Source organism: Triticum aestivum, chromosome 3A (genome assembly GCF_018294505.1).
Source record: "Triticum aestivum cultivar Chinese Spring chromosome 3A, IWGSC CS RefSeq v2.1, whole genome shotgun sequence".
Lineage (NCBI taxonomy): Eukaryota > Viridiplantae > Streptophyta > Magnoliopsida > Poales > Poaceae > Triticum > Triticum aestivum.
In genome coordinates, this window is record NC_057800.1 from 79,770,927 (window position 1) to 79,791,016 (window position 20,090).

Consider the following 20,090-nt stretch of genomic DNA (forward strand, 5'->3'; position numbering starts at 1 on the left):
CAAGTGCCATAGCAAAAATGGGGCATTTTAGCAATTGCAATGTAGATGGGGCATATTGGCCGAGGCAGAGCAAAATGTGGGGCAAATGATCAATTGACTCCTCCATGTACATCATTTTCGCCAAGTGTAGCTCCACAGGAAACAGAGTCAAACCATCTCTCGCGTTCAATTAGTCTGCCTCTGAGGCAAAAGGGTCTTTCGATCTCTTCCACAGCAGGTTCTGGATATTCAACACTTTACCCCCTGAAGATCCTTGAACTGTATTGTTCAATCTCTCAGATAACACGAGATTAGGCCTAGCACCAAAGAAATCCAGGTACATCCATTAAACACCACCGAATTCCTAAGTTCCAGACCCCCATAAAATTGCAGATGTAATCACACTCAAATGCAGGAATCTTTTTTCACAAAGCCATAGCTTCGCAACAGACTCAAAATTATGGATAGAAATATCAAACATATTTTCTAACCCGACCCAAATATTTTCTACAGCAATATTTCTCGCGTATTTCAGCCTGAATGTTAGGTTGCTTCGCTTCGTATGCTAGACCGAGACAGAGGGCGAGTATGAGGCCTTGTACAATGCAAGGTGCTTAGAAAAATAAACCAGGCTTTTTCTAAGCGCCTGTGCTTATTTGTATAGGGTAGATGCTTAATTAGTCGTCTCTCCTCTAGAAATAGGCACCGCCGCTTTAAAAAAACCCGGTTCATTTATCTAAACGTCTTTCTAAGCACCTTGCATTATAGAAGACCTGAGCGTGCAATCATATTTGCACCATGTTGCACTCTCAAAAAAAAAAACTCGCTCGGAAAGGATCCAACTGAGCAACGGGATTTCGTGCAAAAATTCACCAAGGCAAATTTGCACCCTAACCACTGGATGTTACGGATCGTCATGAGGACATGAGAACACGGGCAGCAAAAAATTTTGGGATCGGCACAGGAGACGAGAGTTTGGTAGGGATTCAGAGGGGACAGGAGGAGAGGTTAGGCGAGAGCAGAGAGAACAGGGGGAGGTTCAAATCACTTCTCACTCCATTATTCGGAGAGTTATTACACACGCACTCATATATAGCCACTCCTGTACGGGCCACGCACACACGGCACCATACCACAGACACTCTACCCGATCGATAAACTAAGACAGGGCGGCCATGTCGTAGTTCATGTGGATGTGGATCGTACCACAGGACAAGCTTCTCCATGAGGAGAGTTAATTGCAAAAAACCACGATATTTAGGGCATCGATTGCAGAAAACCACTTAGTTCTTAATTTTATGCAAAAATCATCGCGTTCTAGTAAACTTTTTGCAAATTGCACTGATCAGTTGATTTGTCTCATTTAACCATTTTCTGACAAGTGGGGCCAAATTGTAAGAGTAATTTTTTTACACACACACCCCTTGATCTAAAAATAAAAAGCAATCAACTCCTGCCCCGATCCAATCCCGTGGTCTCTCATCCCCGACCTCGCGTTGACCACGGCCGGTGCTTGCCGCGCAAGTGGACGGTCACAAACCATCGCGGGCATGGCCTCCCTACTCCGTCCCACCTATCCATCCTCACTGCACAGCCCCTGGTGGACGTGGTGCCGGTCCTTCTTGGCTTGACCGGTGGTGGACGGCAGCGGCTCGGGCGGAGGGCCGGACGAGGTGCCGGTGAGGGCAATGCCTTCCGCCCCTCCATGGCTGTAGGCTTTCCCTGCTGCCGCCGCCCACCACGCTTCGAGCCGGAACGATAGCCAACCACGCCAGCCCGACCGGCTCACGTCGCAACCGCCGGAAGCCTACCGTCGGCCCCGCCTCTCCTCATCTCTGCGCCGCGCCTCGCCGGAGCGGAAGGGTCACAGCGCGCAGGAGCTCGTCCTCGCCGGAGTTCGAAGCTGTTGAGCAGTCCGTCCGGGTCGCAGGTCCCCGCGGTGGTGTTGCTGCTGCCCACAGGCACGGCGGCCTCGTCCTCGACGTCCCGCTGCGCGGCGTCCTGGTGCAGCACGACGGCCTCGTCCGCGGTGTCCAGCGCACGGCGGCCTTATCCACGACTTCTTGGAGCAGCACGACGCCCTCGTCCGCGGCCGCCCGGAGCAGCACGCGGCCTCGTTCGCGGCGTCCTGCTGCACGGCAGCCCGGAGCAGCACCGGCGGGGAGCTGCGGTGCCGAGCAGCAGCACACAGCAGCGCGCGGGGCGGATCACTCGCCGAGCGTCGAAGCTCCCGCGACACAACCAGGGAGGAGGGAGGCCACCCCGCCCACGAGCAAGGCCAGGGAGGAGGGAGGCCGTCCCGCTGGAGGCCGCCTCGCCGTGGCCAGCCACCACCCCAGAGGAGGAAGGCGACGGGAGTGGGAGGGGGCTGATTGCTTTTTCATTTTTTGAATAAGGGTGTCTTTGTGAAATCCAGGGAGGTGTATGTCAATTTTTTATCAAATCATCTCCTTACAATCCGGTCCCACTTGTCAGAAAGTGATCAATCAGGCTAAATCATCTGATCAGTGCAATTTGCAAAAAGTTTACTAGAAACGCGATGATTTTTGCACAAAATTAGGGACTAGATGGTTTTCTGCAATCGATGCCCCAAATGTGGTGGTTTTTTGCAATTAACTCTCATGAGGAGCATGGCGTGGAGCTGGGCAGCCCGCCGGGTAGGCCTTCTGGCAGTACGCTGGCACGCCTTGATTGCCGGGCGTCGAACAGGTGGCCATGCTCGTCTCCTACTCTACCAACGGCCACGCCATGGTCGTGGGCGAGGCGTGGCTGCTGGTAGAGTGGAAGAGAAGCGAGGCCGCCTTTGGTAGAGAGTACCGTGCAGGCGCAGCTGCTCGGCCACTCCGACCGGAAGCCAGTGCTCCGACGAAAGCACCTGGCCACACCGCCGCTCCTCGAAGCGTGGCACGCCACGACCACTGTGGCAGCCATGACTATACCCAGACTCCCAGAGCTCTGCCTTCTCGCTTTGCAGTTCAGGAATGGGGATGGTGAGATGAGAATGCGAGTGGAACGGGGCACGTATATACAGGCGGTTCAATCATTGGTCTCACCGGACACAGGGGGAAATGATGAGTATTTGCAGCCGTAGGTACGAAACCATGGCGATCAAGCGTGACAGTAGCGGTCTCTCAAGGAAGGAAAGAGATCGCGATGCACCGTGGGAGAGATACGAAAGGACTGCTCCTTTGAGTCGTAGGTAGGGGTGGAAAGTGGTAGCGGATAATTCAAAATGTCCAATATTCATATTCGAGAAAGGGCACCACTAGGCGCCGGCGCACCGGCCGAAACTTTCGGCCGGTCCAGCCATAGCCGCTCGATGCGAACAGCGCGGCGGTTGGATCTGGAGCCAAAAAAAATAAAAAATCGCCCCAGCTTCTTCTTCCTCGGGCCCCGTGGCGCATCTCCGGCGAAATCCCCTGCGGCTCGCAGCACGGCGCATCTCCGGTGAGATCCCCCGCGGCTCGCAGCACCGCGCAGCTCCAGCAAAGGCCCCCGCGGCACATCTCCGGTGAGGCCCAGCTCCAGCCCCGCGGCGCATCTCCGGCGAGGCCCAGCTCCAGCAACGCCCCCGCGGCGCATCTCCGGCGAGGCCCCCCGCGGCTCGCGGAGCCTCACGTCACCGGCCGCAGCACCCGTTGTAGAGCTCGTGTTGTTCCTCATCCTTAATTTGCCAGTCGCAGCAAAAAATTCCACCGGCCGTAGCAAAAATTCTTGACGGTTCCAGCAAATAATAAAACGTTGGTAGCAAAATTAGAAAAAATCGACGACACTCCAACAAACCAAAAACCTGATGGTAGCAAAAATTGAAGCTTGTTCCAGCAAATCGAAACGCTAGTGGTAGCAAAAATAAAAAATCGAGCGCTGGTTCCAGAAAAATCAAAGAAGTCGGTGGTAGCAAAAATTGACACTGGTTGCAGCAAACCACAAAACGGTTGTAGCAAAAATAACTTGTGGTCCAGCTAGGGGCTTCTCCAGTAGTAGCAAAAAATGTAGAAGGTTGTAGCAAAAACAGTACAAGGTTGTAGCAAAACACACAAGCGCAGGGTCTCGACAATCTCATGAAAAAGGATGTAACAAACGACAGTGCCGGTAGTAGCAAAAAACCAAAACTGTTGTAGCAAAAAAGTGGTACAAAAATGATTCCAGCAAAAAGACATGGCAGCAAAATTTGGTTAGTTCCAGCAAAAAACAAAGACGATGGTAACAAATTAGTACACTGGTTCCAGCAAAAACAAACATGGAAGCAAATCTGGAGTTGTAGTAACATGCCTCGAGCTCGTAGCCATGGCCGCCCTGGCATGTGAGCTCGCAGACCATGGCCCCCTGTCGTAATAGCGCCGGTGCTCAGCCCCGTCGTGTTCGGCCATGGCGATGGCATCCCTTGCAGCAGCAACAACTCCCGCGGCGCCGCGCTTCGTGGGTGAGGGCGCCCCGTGCAGCAACTCTACAGCAATGGCGTCTGAGAAAAAATAGATAGGCAGAAGCAGCGGCGTGGGAAATCCAGGCAAGAAAGGAAGGAGATGTGGTGTGTGTGGACAGCAGCCGCGCTGGAAAGGATAAGGAAGCAGAGCGGTGTGCGGGCCCTCGCGGGATGACGTGTCTCTCCTGCTTTAGCGCTACGCGCGGGGTGAGCGAGTGGACCGGCCAAAGTTTCGGCCGGTGCCCCGGCTGTAAACGTTTCCCTTCGAGAAAATGCCTATTCGTATCCGAAACATCCATATCCGAACCAAAATGGAAATGGAAATTGTCCGTGTCCGAATTTATTAAACAAATACAAAATAAAATATGGTAGGAGATTTTGACACAAATATGGATATGGAAGTGGATATATCCGTATCCGAATAAGATTATGAGAGGTATTTTTTAAAATTCTAGGCCCAATATTCCAATTATCCAACATAAAAGCCAAATAAATGGTCAAATTTTACTCTTTATATGATTAAACTTATAAATTATTATGCATTACAATAGTATTTATTCATAAATCTATTTATTATTGACTTATTGTATGTCACAAGTTGATTATTTTAGGTCACATAGCTATCAACTAATTTACTTAAGCAATATGTTGATATTATTCGTATCCGTTCCGAATCAAGAAAATATCTGATGCGTATCCGTATTCGAATAATATCCGAGCCGCATCCGTATTCGAGAACATCCGTATTCGGATCCGTATCCGTTTTGAAATATGAAAATGAAAGTGGTAAGAGCACTATCTGATCCGCATCCGATCCGTTTCGACCCCTAATCGTAGGCCACGCATGAAATCACTGAAGCAACCGTCTACGTACGTCCCCGTTGCAAAGAAGGAAAGAGATCGGTGCATCGTTTGGAAGATAAGAAACGACGGCTCCTTTCCAGCGCCGTAGGCCACGGCCGCGCATATGAAGCCAGCGAAGCTGTACCTCCAAGAAAAACGGGTCCACGGCTCGTTCCTAACCGTAGCGATTTCTACGTACGCACTGTACGTCCCATCGGGCCGGCGAGAAGGTTACATTATATATCACCGGCCACGGATGAAACGAGCCAACACCACCGGGGAGATTAATTGGCTCGCTTGTATACTGCTGCTTCTGCTTGGTAACTCGACTGCGAGGTTAATTACAGTTACAGGCGAGCTGGTTCACGGCCGCCTTGGTCGCCGAGTACACCGAACACCAGGTACAGGTGAGGCGTTCACCACCTTTCCTGTAGTATTCTTCGAGCTGGTGGACAAATTTTCAGTCATATGGCCAATACTTTGATTTCACGAAACTCCTTTCCTGTAGTGCTGTTGTACAATAATAATGATGTTCTGTTCCATAGCTGAAATGGGAATGGCATATGCCATAATCCAATCTCACTCAGATATACCATACTTATATGACAACTAACAATCTTATGTTTCATTGTGAAAGTAAATAAAATCTGAAAGGTGCTTTGTTGTAATTGTTCCGCCTACTGTTTAGTTTCGAGCATGATACTGAATCCCCCCCTCTCATCTGCTCTTGGTTTCTTTCGCTGACAAAAAAACATATCGGAAAATCAATGATCAGCTCCAGTGCAAGCTGGGATGCATGATTTCAAAGGCCAAACTCTGCGTCAGTGACCAACAGACATATACCTCCATCGTGCCCAGAGGACAAGAGCCTAGTGTGACTCGTCATCGGACACGGAACCCTCGCCAGCTCATCCTGTGCCAACGGTACGTCGCGTGTTTCTTCTTCCACTTCCTTTTCTTCGAACCTCCGCCGCCACTACTGGCTCCCTTCTCGGGTGATTTATAGAAAGGAAAAGAGAAACAATGAGCAAGGGATCATTGGCATAGTAGCTTCACATTTAAGGCTTACGAGAGCAAGCAATAAATATAATTACCTCCTTTTCACCCCCACTTTCACTAGATTCTGATTCGTCCCCGCTAGAATCATCATCAGTAGAAGATCCTCCGCCACCCATAAAGGAACCAAAATCTTCATCCTGGCGTGAAGCAATAAACAACACAAGTATATGGAGGGACTTAATAACAAGATTAAAATGTCAGCATCAAGCAAACATGCCAACACGAGGCAATCTACCTCATCACTTTGCTCGTCCCCAAGGTTCATTGTTTTCAACTGCTTTCCACTGCAAATTTCCCATATAAAAATGAAGATACTCATAGCGCTTAAGTATATATATAGAAAGAAGGATGTTGAAGCCAACAGACGGGCACATACTTGATGAAGTTGAAAAGGTTAAAGTATTCATTCCTTTGAATATTTCTGAAGATATGCTCTTGGCCATTTTTTCGCTTGACAAGGAGGTCCAAATAGCAATCTGATTTACCGGCGCCCTCACGGCGGTAACTTCCAAACCCAACAAACTCAACCTACATCAAATAGTAGTAAATGATATATCATTTCAGCAATGCACGGAGGGACGGTATCAATTTCTAGCATAAGGAAAAACTAATACCTCTTCATAAAGGATGAGCATAGGGGGCTCTGGCAGAAAGAAGAAACCTTTTCCAAGTGGATACAGCAGTCTATGTTCAGATTTCAGAGATGTTTTAACTGCATATTCACCTTGGCAAGTTCTGTAAGAACCCGGCCTTGTGACTTTGGCACCAGATAGGCCACAAAGGACTTTGGTGAATACCTCATGTATTGGACCCTAAGGATGAATCGAACCCTTGTGTAAGTTAGTTGATTTAACACAATAGGATTTACCAGACCCAAGGAACTGTCAGTAGAGAGGAATAAGTTAAGTAAGAATTACAAACTAGTTCAAAAGGGCAAGCGCCAGTTTTATAACAGAACCTCGTACAGTGTACAGGTTCAGACTTGAGAGTAACAGAATTATTTGGTTATAAGCCTTCCCATAAATATCCACCAAATTTACCCTTTCCTGTAATGGGGTAGTCAGTAGAGGCATACTACCTCCTTTCCGGTTTAAAAGGCCCACGTGTATGCCTAGATGGATAATCTCACCAACGTAAGATGGGTTATAGATCACAAAAATTTCACCATTAGAAACTTCAAATGTTATATTTTCTAATGGTATAACTTTTGTGACAAACAATTTAAATTACAGTGCTTGAATTGTCGATCTTGGGAACACGTAGGCCTTCTATATAGGAAAGGAGGGAGTATTTGGGAATAAATGAGTATTATCCATCTCAAAAACCATGTGTGTTCTTTTGAAAACGAATGAAATTGTTTGGCCTAACTTAAGCTTCTTGTTCAAATCCAATTCAAGTTTGATGAAAGGTTGAATGTGATTATTAACAAACCACAAAAGGGGGATTCAATTTTCTAACAGAAAAAAGTCATTGGTGGCTCGAAGAATCTCTTTGTATCTCGACCATACAGAACACTCCTGGTGGAGTTTTCTGTACTAACAAACTTGTCTCTGCACATTGCCATGTATTCCCTCGGTTCCAAATTATAAGATGTTCTAACTTTTTTCTGATTCAGATGTATATAGACGCATTTTAGTGTGTTTGTTCACGCATCTCAGCCCGTATGCAGTCCTTATTGAAATATCTAAAACATCATATAATAGATAACAGAGGGAATATATTTTATGATTTCAACATGATATTCGGTTCCATTTTGAGCACATCAACATAAGTACTAACAAATAATGTTTCGAAGTAGCAAAATGTTCACCATATAAGATTCCTCCAACTTATCTTTGTATTTTCCGGCCAGAAGATCTCTGCTTAAATTCAAATCTGTTTTGACTATTACCTCTGTCATAAACTGTCAAAGAATAAGGGAAAGAGTTAAACAATTGCTATATTGTCCAGCAAAACAAACACTGTAACCAAGTTGCCAAATCAAAAATTACATATAACACCTAAACATTACGAGCAAATTTTGCGGCACATAACCTGAATGACAATGTGAGGGTACAATGTTCTGCCTTTACGGATTGGCGGATCAAGAGTGACAACCGCAAAGGTATGGGGACTGTTTGGCTGGAAAGCACAACCATGCAATCGAATTATTTACATATCTAGGATCAACCAATACAATATCACAATAATTACAGTACACACATAACCTTTGGTAAAACAAAAAGGCGAATGATGCTGCTATATTGGATTTTAATATCATCAGCTTGTCCATGGAGTCGCAGAAATGAAAGATGAAGCTCAACAGTACGTCGTCCTCTGCATAGCCAAAGACTTGTTAACTTTGGGGGGAGGGGTAAACAAAAAGAAGATGGTATAACATGAATGGTCCATATTTCCAACCTTGGTATGATAATAGCTATTTCTTCATAGGTGTCAACTGCGGCTTCAGAAGAATATTTCAATATTGTCTCCCACTACAAAAAGGGAAAATAAAAATTTAGAAGACATCACCGTAGTTAGAATAAATTCAATGCGCTGCATGTTTCATGGCATGTCACCTGGGCTGAAGAGAGAATCTCATCTCCAACAAACGGATAACTACCTTAGCCATGAAGATGACAAGAATGTTTAATGTTGTTCCGAGGTGACCCTCTCAGAGTAGTTACAGACTTACAGTAGTATTGTTATTACTATCATGCTTGTTGGCACTGTCAGAGTAGTTTGGTCTAGTCAATATATCAGTCTCTAATGACTGTTCAACTTTATTCCCCTTCCGAATTTGTCCAGGAGAATTGCTATTACTCCCTGTCCGCCACAACCAGAACGTAAAGGGAGGAGTACCTGCGTACAACATCCCCTCCTTCCATGGTCGGGGCGGCCGGCTCAGGGCTGGGAGGAGGTGGCAACAGGCGATGGCGCGGCTTTGCTAGATCCGTTACTCTAAAAAATTCATTCTCAATATTCCATCCAATCTGATCTTGAACAATCATGTGCAAGCCATCTTTTAGTCAGAATATTTTTCTAGAATACGCACAAACGCGCATATCATATACTCTCTCTGTAACTAAATATAAGACGTTTTTGCAGTTTAATTTGAACTGCAAAAATGTCTTATATTACCTTGATGAACCATAGAAAATCAGTCTTTACTCGTTCCATTGATTACAGTCATGGTGTATTTCCTAACAGTTATATACAGTTAGTGTCACACTTTTTCTCCACAACCAAACACTACCCCACTACATTTCCTCCCAGTCCGTCCGCTGCGGCAGCCGCACCGCGAAGAACCCTAACCTCCAACCCCACACACATTGACACGTCACACATTGCATCGAGCAAATCGGAGGAGGAGGAGCTCACCGTGCCGTCGTGGCCTCCGAGGACGGCGTCGTTGGCGAGATGGCCGACCGTCATCTCCGCCGCCCCGAAGACGATCTCGCCGCTCCTCCTCGGTTTTGGTTTCGCGATCAGAGAGCCGGCCGCGCCGCAGTGACACTCGATATGTCTCGTCCAGCGAAAAGCCTCTGTCTGAATGACCAGCGGGCCCAGCCTGCCAGGGACACGCGGGTCCGTCCGCTCCGATCCCACGCGCGACGGCGTCCATCGCGAGTGCGTGGGGCCCACCTGTCAGCCGAGCCCTCCCATTCTCCCCGTTCCCCTTCCGCTTCTCCTCCTGTCCCGATCTCTCTCTCGCTCGCTCCCTCCTTCGAGGCTCGGCCATGGCGGACTACCACTTCGTGTACAAGGACGTGGAGGGGGCGACGACGCAGTGGGACGACATCCAGCGCAAGCTCGGGAACCTGCCCGAGAAGCCGGCGCCCTTCAAGCCGCCGCCCTTCGCCCCCAGGGCCGACGCCGACGAGCAGCCCAGGTCCAAGGAGTGGCTCGACGCGCGCGACCCCGACGAGCTCGAGGAGCTCGAGGACGACCTCGACGACGACCGCTTCCTCGAGCAGTACAGGTAACGCCCGCTCTCTGTTCCCCTCGGCCTCGATCTGGTCTCCCGCGCGTCTGGCGATCCATGAGATGTGTCCCACTAGTGCTTTTCGTGATTGATTTGACCCGAATTGCACAGTAGGATGGGGGTAATTCGTGTGATTTCCGTAGAAATCTGGTCTGTTTCAGTTATTTTTGATCCACTTGGGAGAAGTCTCATTCTGATCCATGCAGCCAAAAATACATGTCCACGAATTTTTTGATGTTGTGGTGTGCTTACAGGAGGATGAGGCTTGCAGAGCTCAAGGAGGCAGCAAAAACTGCGAGATTCGGCACAATACAGCCCATCACAGGCTCTGATTTTGTGCGTGAGGTTTCGCAGGCTCCACCGGACGTCTGGGTTGTGGTCTTCCTCTACAAGGATGCGTAAGGCGAAATCCATCCTGTTTACAATATGATGATCTTCTTGTGTCAGAAACTACACCAAGAAACAGCTAATTTTTTTATGGGCGTGTAGAACTTTATTCGTGACTAACTATCTAACTATACATATTTGGTCGTGTTGATTAGAAGTAGGAAAAATAACTATGGCAGCTTGAAAATGAGTACTGTCCACTATGGTTCTTGGAATCTTTTTATCCTGAGATTCAATTGTGTTGAAACAGTGTTCTGGCACACAAAAAAATCCACTACCATGTCAAACCAGATAAACAAGATAACTTAGCTTAGCAAACCATACCACACCACACCACACCACGATATTTTTCCACTTCTTTTCTACTTCGATTTACTCCACATGCTCTCCACTTTTCATAATTCCTTTACTCGTATTTTGATTTATACTCATTTTGACTGGAAATTGTAGGATTTTAGGCCATTATGCCCTGTGCTTCTATAAAACATTTGCAGTGCTTCTGTTTTATATACTGTTTAACTGCTTCCTAAAGGTGCTCATAATACATAAATGACTTTAGGAAGAAATTCTATCTCGAGCTGTTCATTGTCTGAGACTTCTATGGATCTTATTGCAGGATACCAGAATGTGGGCTGCTTGAGACTTGCCTGGAGGAACTGGCGACAAAATATGCAGAAACCAAGTTTGTTAAAATTATTTCCACGGACTGTATTCCCAACTACCCAGACAGGAATGTTCCTACAATACTGGTGTACAACAACAGTGCTGTCAAAGGGACTTATGTTGGTCTACAGAAGTTCGGTGGAAAGAAATGCACACCTGAATGTAAGAAATACCACACAATCAGTTTTCATTATCTTAGTTCAAGTTCTCTTTTTGTGAGGTTAGTTCAAGTTACTCTTCTTTATTTAGTTGGTTGGACAAAAACATTGTTAGTATACACTAGTGAACAGTTTGTGTGTATGGCTGCTTAAAGTTGCAATTAGCCAGTCGCAGGATACAATACACAAGTTCTGTGGATATTACAATCTAGATGCCTTAACATGACTCACTGACTATAATCTTTGACCTTAGGATGAGGTCTTTTTCTTTTCGTACTAAGAGGAAAACATGTTCATTACGACAGGCATGTCTACAGTGGATATATGGTCCTAATGTATGGCAAAAGAGAGAAAAAAAATGAGGGAACAAATTTTTAGATGAGTGCCTAACACAGTGACATACCTAGTTCACAGTTATGCTGCTGTTACCACTAAACTGAGTGTGTCGTGTGAATAAGAAACGACAAAGGATTTTTCTTCATCATTTAAATTGCACCGACCGATGTGAGCACACGGAATCTTTAAGTGTCACAGACGGTCTTCCACTCTTTATGCTAAACTTTCATTCTGTTTATTTCAGCTGTTGCATTGGCGCTTTGCCACTCAGACCCAGTACTGAATGATGGGCAAGGTGGTAACAATGTCATGGAAGGCGTTCGCAGGAAGTTCATAGAAAAGGTTGTCTCCGAGCTTGAAACGCGAGAAGGCGAAGATGATAGCGACTAAAACTTACTCCTTTCTGCTAGTTTTGGTTTGGTTCAGTGATAACATTTGGATCCACGGATAGTCTTGGCTTTCCTGATCTTATTTGGTTGTCTGTGTGTGAAAAATCTGAAAGCTGTTTTGAGGAGGTTCTGTATAAACTTTGTTTCAGTAACTTATGTGATACACGTGGTGGTAATGTATCTTTGTGTTCTGGTTCTGAGAGATGATTATGGAATATGGAACTTGCATACTCAAATGGAAAATTTCTTCAGCGGAGATGATTATTTGCGTTGAAGCAAACTGCACACACATTTATTCTGGAGTTTTGTCTCCATTGCACATAATTTCTGAAGAGAAAAGAGATAACAGGAGCTTCTTCTTGATAGTACAAAGGAGGGCTATTACATTACAGTAGCTCGGCTCCATGGAGGAGCTTGTGGCCGCATCCTGAGACGGACGAAGACGATGACCGCGCTGGCGAGGATCCACGGCGAGAAGAGGGCGTTGACTACGCTCGACGACAGTAGCGACTCAGGCACCCCGTTGAAAGCCACCACCGCCATCACCGCCGGCACCAGCAGGCCGGCGGCGATCATCAACACAGGCTTGGTCCACGACACCTGCACCTGCGCGACGAGGAAAATCCAGTCCGTCAAGCCCTTCTGCGAAATCCCCACACCGCGGGGTGCGAAACGCAAAACGGGCAGGGATCAGCTCCTTTACCTTGGGCTCGCCGTCGAGGGCGATGGCGGCGCCGTCGCGGAAGGGCACGGCGGAGTGGCCGGTCGCCGGGTCTGGCCGGATCCGGAGGCCGCGGCGGGAGACCCCGGGCTTGAAGGCGAAGAGGGCGCGGAGCCCGTGCTCTGCCTGGATGCCGCGCACGTCGAGGCGGTCGCGGCGAGGACCCCTCAGGCCCGACCGGAAGACCTTGGGCGGGCCGGCGCCCCGCCGGTACAGACTCACCTCCACCGATGGGTCGCCGGGGCTCGCGGCTGGCTCGAGTAGCGGAGTGGTCAGCGACTCCTCCGCGGACGCGGCGACCACCTCGTCGTCGGCCATGGGCGTCTGCCTCGGATCCCGGTGCTTGGTTTGGCGTCGGTGCGCAGTGAACTGGTGATGCTACAGTGTCTATGGCTACTCTACACTAGTACAGTAGTACTCCCGGTGCTGGAGGAGCACTACCTGTGTAGTTAACTTTGCAAAAATTTAAGCAATTTGATACGGAGAGAGTAAACCACGTGAAAGCGTAGACAAATTTTGAAAGCGTGAAATGTAAGCTCACATTAATAATCAGCCAAAATTAAAACACGCTGCAGTCACTCTAGGTAGAAACTCTGCTTGCTCTTGTCTTAGAGTAAGTCCAGCAGCACACCCAAACCATCCCTCAACGCTATTTTAGAGGAAAAGAGCAAAAAAAACTGCTTCCAGCAGTTCCCCGATGCTCTCCCCGTTTTTTTGGCCTCCCCGACATCGCCCTCTCTCTCCCCTCTATCTAAGGAACGGCGACCTCCCCGATCCCCTCCCCGACTCGGTGGCCGATGCAACCGCTGCCTTTGAAAAGCTCCTTCCCGCCACAACGCCTTCGCCTCTTTAAAAACTAGTTGTTGGTAGTTATGAAATATTCTTAAAGTATAGAATAAGGGAGAAGTTAGGGGAACTGCTAGAGCTGAGCAATTTTTAGGAGGGAATCTTTTTAAGGAAATCCCCTATTTTGAGATATAGGGGAGAAAAATTAGGAGAATTGTTGGACTTGCTCTTATGTGCCTCTTCCATCACCAGTCCATAAACCCTTCCTGAATCCCATCTCGTCCTTCCCCGCTTCCCTACTCCCCATACGCGAGATCCCTTTAATTCGGCGCTAATCCAACCTGGACCGGCGAATCCCCCTCCAGATTCTCGGCTCACCGTCATCCTGACTGTTGCCACCATGTTCACCATGCCCACGGTGAGTACCTGTGAGGCATGAACTTTGTTTCCTTGGAATCGAGAACTGGTGTGTTGCAACTTATGACTGGTCTCTGGACTTCACAAATGGTAGAGTGCATTTTCGATGAGCTGTCTTCAGCCATAGTAGCAAATCAGCGATCCCTTTCCCCACTCCAGTAGTCTTGTTCATTCGTGTGGGCCCAACTGTTGGGGAACGTAGCAGAATTTTAAAATTTTCTACGCATCACCAAGATCAATCTATGGAGTCATCTAGCAACGAGGGAGAGGGGAGTGCATCTACATACCCTTGTAGATCGCGAGCGGAAGCGTTCAAGAGAACGGGGTAGATGGAGTCGTACTCGTCGTGATCCAAATCACCGATGACCGAGCGCCGAACGGACGGCACCTCCGCGTTCAACACACGTACGATTGGGAAGACGTCTCCTCCTTCTTGATCCAGCAAGGGGAAGGAGAGGTTGATGGAGATCCAGCAGCACGACGGCGTGGTGGTGGAAGCAGCGATGATCTCGGCAGGGCTTCGCCAAGCTCCAACGAGAGAGAGAGGTGTTACGAGGGGAGAGGGAGGCACCAGGGACTTGGGTACGGCTGCCCTCCCTCCCCCCACTATATATAGGGCCCCTAAGGGGGCGCCGGCCCTAGGAGATGGGATCTCCAAGGGGGGCGGCGGCCAAGGGGACTTGCCCCTCAAGCCAAGTGGGGCGCCCCCCACCCCTACGGTTTCCAATCCTAGGCGCGGGGGGAGGCCCATGGGGGGCGCACCGGCCCATCAGGGGTTGGTTCCCCTCCCACTTCAGCCCATGGGGCCCTCCGGGAAAGGTGGCCTCACCCGGTGGACCCCCGGGACCCTTCCGGTGGTCCCGGTACAATACCGATTACTCCTGAAACTTTCCCGATGGCCGAAACTGGACTTCCTATATATAAATCTTCACCTCCAGACCATTCTGGAACTCCTCGTGACGTCCAGGATCTCATCCGGGACTCCGAACAACTTTCGGGTTACCGCATACTAATATCTCTACAACCCTAGCGTCACTGAACCTTAAGTGTGTAGACCCTACGGGTTCGGGAGACATGCAGACATGACCGAGACGACTCTCCGGTCAATAACCAACAGCGGGATCTAGATACCCATGTTGGCTCCCACATGTTCCATGATGATCTCATCCGATGAACCACGATGTCGAAGATTCAATCAATCCCGTATTCAATTCCCTTTATCAATCGGTACGTTACTTGCCCGAGATTCGGTCGTCCGTATCCCAATACCTCGTTCAATCTCGTTACCGGCAAGTCACTTTACTCGTACCGTAATGCATGATTCCGTGACCAAACACTTGGTCACATTGAGCTCATTATGATGATGCATTGCCGAGTGGGCCCAGAGATACCTCTCCGTCATACGGAGTGACAAATCCCAGTCTCGATCCATGTCAATCCAACAGATACTTTCGGGGATACCTGTAGTATACCTTTATAGTCACCCAGTTATGTTGTGACGTTTGGTACACCCAAAGCACTCCTACGGCATCCGGGAGTTACACGATCTCATGGTCTAAGGAAATGATACTTGACATTGGAAAAGCTCTAGCAAACGAACTACACGATCTTGTGCTATGCTTAGGATTGGGTCTTGTCCATCACATCATTCTCCTAATGATGTGATCCCGTTATCAATGACATCCAATGTCTAGTCAGGAAACCATGACTATCTATTGATCAACGAGCTAGTTAACTAGAGGCTCACTAGGGACATGTTGTGGTCTATGTATTCACACATGTATTACGATTTCCGGATAACACAATTATAGCATGAACAATAGACAATTACCATGAACAAGGAAATATAATAATAACCATTTTATTATTGCCTCTAGGGCATATTTCCAACAGTCTCCCACTTGCACTAGAGTCAATAATCTAGTTACATTGTGATGAATCGAACACCCATAGAGTTCTGGTGTTGATCATGTTTTGCTCGCGGAAGAGGTTTAGTCAACGGATCTGCGACATTCAGATCCGTATGTACTTTGCAAATATCTATGTCTCCATCTTGAACATTTTCACGAATGGAGTTGAAGCGACGCTTGATGTGCCTGGTCTTCTTGTGAAACCTGGGCTCCTTGGCAAGGGCAATAGCTCCAGTGTTGTCACAGAAGAGAGTGATCGGCCCCGACGCATTGGGTATGACTCCTAGGTCGGTGATGAACTCCTTCATCCAGATTGCTTCATGCGCTGCCTCCGAGGCTGCCATGTACTCCGCTTCACATGTAGATCCCGCCACGACGCTTTGCTTGCAACTGCACCAGCTAACTGCCCCACCATTTAAAATATACACGTATCCGGTTTGTGACTTAAGAGTCATCCTGATCTGTGTCGAAGCTAGCGTCGACGTAACCCTTTACGACGAGCTCCTCGTCACCTCCATATACGAGAAACATATCCTTAGTCCTTTTCAGGTACTTTTGGATGTTCTTGACCGCTGTCCAGTGTTCCATGCCGGGATTACTTTGGTACCTTCCTACCAAACTCACGGCAAGGTTTACATCAGGTCTGGTACACAGCATGGCATACATGATAGACCCTATGGCTAAGGCATAGGGGACGACACTCATCTTTTCTCTATCTTCTGTCGTGGTCGGACATTGAGCTGAGCTCAATTTCACACCTTGCAACACAGGCAAGAACCCCTTCTTGGACTGATCCATATTGAACTTCTTCAATATCTTATCAAGGTATGTGCTTTGTGAAAGACCTATGAGGCGTCTCGATCTATCTCTATAGATCTTGATGCCTAATATGTAAGCAGCTTCTCCAAGGTCCTTCATTGAAAAACACTTATTCAAGTAGGCCTTAATACTGTCCAAAAGTTCTATATCATTTCCCATCAAAAGTATGTCATCCACATATAATATGAGAAATGCTACAGAGCTCCCACTCACTTTCTTGTAAACGCAGGCTTCTCCATAAGTCTGCATAAACCCAAACGCTTTGATCATTTCATTAAAGCGAATGTTCCAACTCCGAGATGCTTGCACCAGCCCATAGATGGAGCGCTGGAGCTTGCATACCTTGTTAGCATTCTTAGGATCGACAAAACCTTCCGGCTGCATCATATACAATTCTTCCTTAAGAAAGCCGTTAAGGAATGCCGTTTTGACGTCCATTTGCCATATCTCATAATCATAGTATGCGGCAATTGCTAACATGATTCGGACGGACTTCAGCTTCGCTACGGGTGAGAAGGTCTCATCGTAGTCAACCCCTTGAACTTGTCGATAACCCTTAGCGACAAGTCGAGCCTTATAGATGGTAACATTACCATCCGCGTCCGTCTTCTTCTTAAAGATCCATTTATTCTCTATCGCTCGCCGATCATCGGGCAAGTCTGTCAAAGTCCATACTTTGTTTTCATACATGGATCCTATCTCGGATTGCATGGCTTCAAGCCATTTGTTGGAATCTGGGCCCGCCATTGCTTCTTCATAGTTCGAAGGTTCACCGTTGTCTAACAACATGATTTCCAGGACAGGGTTGCCATACCATTCTGGTGTGGAACGTGTCCTTGTGGACCTTCGAAGTTCAGTAGCAACTTGATCCGAAGTACCTTGATCATTATCATTAACTTCCTCTCTAGTCGGTGCAGGCACCACAGGAACATCTTCCTGAGCTGCGCTACTTTCCGGTTCAAGAGGCAGTACTTCATCGAGTTCTACTTTCCTCCCACTTACTTCTCTCGAGAGAAACTCTTTCTCCAGAAAGGACCCGTTCTTGGCAACAAAGATCTTGCCTTCGGATCTGAGGTAGAAGGTATACCCAATGGTTTCCTTAGGGTATCCTATGAAGACGCATTTTTCCGACTTGGGTTCGAGCTTTTCAGGTTGAAGTTTCTTGACATAAGCATCGCATCCCCAAACTTTTAGAAACGACAGCTTAGGTTTCTTCCCAAACCATAATTCATACGGTGTCGTCTCAACGGATTTAGACGGTGCCCTATTTAAAGTGAATGTAGCTGTCTCTAGAGCGTATCCCCAAAATGATAGTGGTAAATCAGTGAGTGACATCATAGATCGCACCATATCCAATAGAGTGCGATTACGACGTTCGGGCACACCGTTATGCTGAGGTGTTCCAGGAGGCGTGAGTTGTGAAACGATTCCACATTTCCTTAAGTGCGTACCAAATTCGTGACTTAAATATTCTCCCCCACGATCTGATCGTAAGAATTTTATCTTTCGGTCACGTTGATTCTCTACCTCATTCTGAAATTCCTTGAACTTTTCAAAGGTCTCAGACTTGTGTTTCATCAAATAGACATACCCATATCTACTTAAGTCATCAGTGAGAGTGAGAACATAACGATAGCCACCGCGAGCCTCAACGCTCATTGGACCGCACACATCAGTATGTATAATTTCCAATAAGTTGGTTGCTCGCTCCATTGTTCCGGAGAACGGAGTCTTGGTCATTTTACCCATGAGGCATGGTTCGCACGTGTCAAATGATTCGAAATCAAGAGACTCTAAAAGTCCATATGTATGGAGCTTCTTCATGCGTTTGACATCAATGTGACCAAGGCGGCAGTGCCACAGATATGTGAGACTATCATTATCAATCTTACATCTTTTGGTATTCACACTATGAATATGTGTAACATCACGTTCGAGATTCATTAAGAATAAACCATTGACCAGCGGAGCATGACCATAAAACATATCTCTCATATAAATAGAACAACCATTATTCTCGGATTTAAATGAGTAGCCATCTCGTATTAAACGAGATCCAGATACAATGTTCATGCTCAAAGCTGGCACTAAATAACAATTATTGAGGTTTAAAACTAATCCCGTAGGTAATGTAGAGGTAGCGTGCCGACGGCGATCACATCGACCTTGGAACCATTCCCGACGCGCATCGTCACCTCATCCTTTGTCAGTCTCCGCTTATTCCGCAGCTCCTGTTTTGAGTTACAAATGTGAGCAACCACACCGGTATCAAATACCCAGGAGCTACTACGAGTACTGGTAAGGTACACGTCAATTACATGTATATCACATATACCTTTAGTGTTGCCGGCCTTCTTGTCCGCTAAGTATTTGGGGCAGTTCCGCTTCCAATGTCCCTTTCCCTTGCAATAAAAGCACTCAGTCTCAGGTTTGGGTCCATTCTTTGACTTCTTCCCCGCAACTGGTTTACCGGGCGCGGCAACTCCCTTGCCGTCCTTCTTGAAGTTCTTCTTACCCTTGCCTTTCTTGAAACTAGTGGTTTTATTAACCATCAACACTTGATGTTCCTTTTTGATTTCCACCTCTGCTGATTTCAGCATTGAAAATACTTGAGGAATAGTTTTCACCATCCCCTACATATTGTAGTTCATCACAAAGCTCTTGTAGCTAGGTGGGAGCAACTGAAGGATTATGTCAATGACTGCCTCGTCCGGGAGGTTAATGTCCAACTGGGACAAGCGATTGTGCAACCCAGACATTTTGAGTATGTGCTCACTGACAGAACTATTTTCCTCCATCTTACAACTGTAGAACTTATCGGAGACTTCATATCTCTCGACCTAGGCATGAGCTTGGAAAACCATTTTCAGCTCTTCGAATATCTAATATGCTCCGTGTCGCTCAAAACGCTTTTGGAGCCCCGGTTCTAAGCTGTAAAGCATGCCGCACTGAACGAGGGAGTAATCATCAGCACGTGACTGCCAAGCGTTCATAATGTCTTGGTTCTCTGGGATGGGTGCATCACCTAGCGGTGCTTCTAGGACATATGCTTTCCTGGCAGCTATGAGGATGATCCTCAGGTTCCGGACCCAGTCCGTATAGTTGCTGCCATCATCTTTCAGCTTGGTTTTCTCTAGGCTAAGCGTTGAAGTTGAGGTTGACATGAGCGTTGGCCATTTGATCTACAAGACATTTTGCAAAGGTTTTTAGACTAAGTTCATGATAATTAAGTTCAT

General features: G+C 47.4%; 3 protein-coding genes across 3 annotated transcripts; 1 reads left to right on the plus strand and 2 right to left on the minus strand.

Moving 5' to 3' along the window:
* Positions 1-5,761: 5,761 nt before the first annotated feature.
* Positions 5,762-9,929, minus strand: LOC123060410 (FACT complex subunit SSRP1). The gene is made up of 11 exons (XM_044483119.1): positions 9,665-9,929; positions 8,705-8,778; positions 8,512-8,620; positions 8,339-8,425; positions 8,115-8,207; positions 6,919-7,116; positions 6,681-6,832; positions 6,540-6,588; positions 6,340-6,441; positions 6,089-6,232; positions 5,762-5,985 (listed from the first exon to the last, which is right to left on the minus strand). The coding sequence occupies exons 1-10, from the start codon at positions 9,716-9,718 to the stop codon at positions 6,128-6,130; spliced, it is 1,023 nt and encodes a 340-aa protein (XP_044339054.1). The 5' UTR covers positions 9,719-9,929; the 3' UTR covers positions 5,762-5,985; positions 6,089-6,127.
* LOC123060409 (phosducin-like protein 3) lies at positions 9,928-12,398 on the plus strand. The gene is made up of 4 exons (XM_044483118.1): positions 9,928-10,265; positions 10,523-10,666; positions 11,272-11,480; positions 12,057-12,398. The coding sequence occupies exons 1-4, from the start codon at positions 10,024-10,026 to the stop codon at positions 12,200-12,202; spliced, it is 741 nt and encodes a 246-aa protein (XP_044339053.1). The 5' UTR covers positions 9,928-10,023; the 3' UTR covers positions 12,203-12,398.
* A 20-nt stretch (positions 12,399-12,418) lies between these two features.
* On the minus strand, positions 12,419-13,380 carry LOC123060411 (uncharacterized). The gene is made up of 2 exons (XM_044483120.1): positions 12,905-13,380; positions 12,419-12,807 (listed from the first exon to the last, which is right to left on the minus strand). The coding sequence occupies exons 1-2, from the start codon at positions 13,238-13,240 to the stop codon at positions 12,583-12,585; spliced, it is 561 nt and encodes a 186-aa protein (XP_044339055.1). The 5' UTR covers positions 13,241-13,380; the 3' UTR covers positions 12,419-12,582.
* Positions 13,381-20,090: the final 6,710 nt, after the last annotated feature.